Source organism: Rhincodon typus, chromosome 11 (genome assembly GCF_021869965.1).
Source record: "Rhincodon typus isolate 14 chromosome 11, sRhiTyp1.1, whole genome shotgun sequence".
NCBI lineage: Eukaryota > Metazoa > Chordata > Chondrichthyes > Orectolobiformes > Rhincodontidae > Rhincodon > Rhincodon typus.
Genome location: NC_063342.1, coordinates 50,202,834 through 50,206,276, shown reverse-complemented (window position 1 = coordinate 50,206,276; position 3,443 = coordinate 50,202,834). Strand labels below are relative to the sequence as shown.

General features: G+C 36.1%; 1 protein-coding gene across 2 annotated transcripts in view; it reads right to left on the bottom strand.

Annotated features, from left to right (window-relative positions):
- Window positions 1-297: 297 nt before the first annotated feature.
- The window catches only part of pdk3a (pyruvate dehydrogenase kinase, isozyme 3a), a 49,113-nt gene continuing 45,967 nt past the window's right edge, over window positions 298-3,443 (bottom strand). The window contains exon 11 of one of the 2 annotated variants that reach the window (XM_020532983.2): window positions 298-2,591. In XM_020532983.2, the coding sequence (XP_020388572.1) occupies window positions 2,448-2,591 (144 nt within the window). In that variant the 3' untranslated portion in view covers window positions 298-2,447. Of the gene's footprint in view, window positions 2,592-2,688; window positions 3,015-3,443 lie in introns of those variants that run through there. The other variant, XM_048602928.1, reaches the window with a different exon arrangement.

Sequence of the window (3,443 nt, the reverse complement as noted above, 5' to 3'; positions counted from 1 at the left end):
GTACTGGAAGCTACATATATTGATACAGTGCCCCATTCTTGGCAAACAGAAAGAACGTGCACATTCAATCCACCTGTTTCAGCTCAGCAATATGGTTTAAAATTTAAACAGGCTGGTAGTTAACAGGCAATCATTAACTGCAACAGTCTACACAGCAATGCCTCTATCAATCAGATTCCATTTGCCAACCAGTCAGCACTCTAATTTTACATAGCACAAATATTGTTTTCCTTTCACTTCAGCATTTGTGATTTGTCTTGATGCGTGCAAGATAAACAGCTTCAACAAAACATGTCCTTTTTCAGTGATCTTGGTTCTGTACTACAGCACAACTATCATTACATGCATCACTTTGATAAACACTTATGGTGAAAGAGTCAGTCAAATTGTGGTTTCATTGCAAGAGTTCAAGATTTATATTAATCTTTTGAGGATTATATTCTATGAAAATCCACAAATCAAGTGCCTTGCATGTATTTTGAAATGCAAATCATCTATACACAAGGAAAACCTTCAGTGTTGACATGATCCAATTCCAACTGTATATGGTGAAGAGGCAAAAAGAACGGCTCTTTCGTGAATCTGAAAGCTTTGACAAGTCGTCTTGCAAAATATGCAAGTTTTGGTTTGTAGTCACTTTCATTTCCTCAACACATTTTCACCAAATTGAAGGTCAGTTGAGGCCAAGTTTGTTTGCATCACAATTGTACCTATGCATTCTGATATATAATCCACTTTATAACTGTTACTTCATGATATATGTTTTAATAGCTTAAAACAGTGCAATAACAATGCAAAGTAGGTAAGAAAGAATCAGCACTTACAAATGTAATTTTGTTTGGTTACTGACACATGGCAACCCCAGTAGCATATGAATATCAAGGATATTTGCAAGGGGAAATAAATACTTTTATTAGCTAAAAGAAAAGAACACCACCCACCCACACCAACTTAGATTAACATCTTGTTTAGACATTTTGTTCTTTCAGCTGGTGAATACTATATAAATAAATAATTCAAAACAAAGCACTTGTGAGCATGCAATTGACGGTCCAGCTGGTTACAATCCAGGCTGTGCTGACATAATTCATTTCTTGCAGAATGAGATTGAACAATTCCAACTGATGATCTTCTTCATGAGATCCCTGACAGAAGGTGGGTCTTTGGCAATTATTCATTAAACCACAGAAAAGAATTGTGCATGTTTACTACAGATTCAGTGAAAAGGCAGGTGCTGAGCCTAGATCAGCTAGAACAGGGGTTGAATCTTGCACTGTTGGTTTTAACCTGATTTACAGACTGTTCCCCCACCCACAGTCCACTCAGCATTTCTCATCTATTATGTCAAAATCAATGTCATTTCTTTTAGAAAATGCAACCTCATTGATCTGCTAGAAATTACCTTTTGAGGGGGTAACTTTCAAATGTGACAGAGTGGGAAACTGGTGGTAGTGAACTGACCAGTAGTTGTACACATGCCACCCAAATTGCTTTTAACAGATCAAACTGATAACCAGACGGAGTACAACATAAGCAGTCAATGTGATACTCTCCTGCTAAAACTAATGATAGTCTCCAAACTTTAAATTTAAGGAAAATTGTTTCAGAAAGGATCATTTTACTTTTACACTATTAATAGCAAATGTCTTGGATGATGCAATGCAAAAGCTCCCTCAAAGCAATCCAATAATGCCTGACCAATTTTACCCTGGGCAATTTCATCCTGTGAATTTTGGAAAGTGGATTGTCACTGAATAAACTACTTACTGAGAATCCTTTTGCAACTTTCAGTGAAAAAAAAATTCAGAGCAGCTGTTGTTTGCACTAGTTCCAAAAAGGTGAAATCCATCCTGATTCACATTTCTTTAGATTTCTCCATTCCTAATTGGTGGAAGTATCAACAATATTGTTGGAATTTTTGAATATTGAGAGTCAAATTTAAGTAGATTTTAACAGGATTAAAAGCAAACCCTCAGTTGAGCAGAAAAATAAAGCAGTTTAAAATTGTATGAAATTCCCAACACTTTTAGATATTAAAATAAATCATACGTTCCTACATACTTCTGACAAATAATACTGACCATTTTAAAAAGTTTGATTTCAAGCACTGCTCCATAGAACCGTTGTTCAGCTGCAGAGGCTCCTTCATCATTCAGCAGTCCAGTATTTTAACAAAATATTATAGATCTATAGAGGCTAAAACATCCAAGTAACACCATTTAAAAAAAAAGACTAGTACAGTCTAAAGTGCAAAACTGCATTTGAATTATATGTTTTTTCGATTAACCTTGTAAGTGTTCCACATCTTCCTAAAGAGGCTTCAGTAATCAACAGAGGAATTATGTACTCGCCACACATTCTTGATGGATCCAAGGTCATAAACACATATAGCTTAGTTTCTATGGTGTACACAGAACACTGGTCATCAGACTGAGGTTAGAGCAGGACTACCGATTGGCTTTGTACTTGGAAGCATCCCTTGGTTCACTGCTGGGATTGCTCCAATCATCTGCTTCTGGAGTGGTCTGGTAATGCCGCCAAGCTGATTTATTAAAAACAGGAAGTCGTTCAAATGACTCACTTGACAAAGCCTGGAAAAACAGAAAAAATATTTGAAGTTTAAGAATAAAAGCTTTAGTAGACAACAGTGCAGCACTTTTTAAAAGAAAAAAATTAGCCTTGGGTCAGTGATCACACTCTCACATGACACAGAAACTTAACAGAAACAAAACAGGACATTTAGCCCCTTGGGCGTCTTCCAACCTGCAATTAAATAACGGTAGATCTGCTGCTTAATTCCAAATGCCCAACCACACCCATCTAATTTGCAAAGATGGCTAAACGTCAACCCTTTTAAGTATTCACAAACTTTATTCAGGAATTTTTCAGATTAATTTTATTATGTATGTTTTACATGTTTTAACAGCTTCATATTTTACTTTAATGTTGTCTCTTACCTCTTCTTGTTGCTTCTTTTTTGGCAAGTTGAGCTCACTCAGGATAATAAACTGGTCCTGTATTTCATTAAATGCATTTTGAATACTCAATTGTTCTTCTGTGGTTTTATCCATCAACAGATTTATCCAATTTACTGTGGATTTGCTGTCTCATTACATTGAAATCCTTTTTATATAAATCTAGAATCAGTGCCTGTTTCACAATTTTCCTTTTCAAATACTATGTTGAACTTGATCATATTTTGATCCACTTATCACTGATACTGGCTGTATCCTTGCATCCTGATACTGCAGAAGCTGTAATAGAACCTGAAAGAACTACAGATGCTGTAAATCAGGACCACAAACAAAGTTGCTGGAAAAGCTCAGCGGGTCTGGCAGCATCTGTGAAGGGAAAAAAACAGAGTTAATGTTTCGGGTCCGGTGACCCTTCCTCAGAACTGCAACTTTGTTTTTGTTCCTGATTTACAGCATCCACAGTTCTTT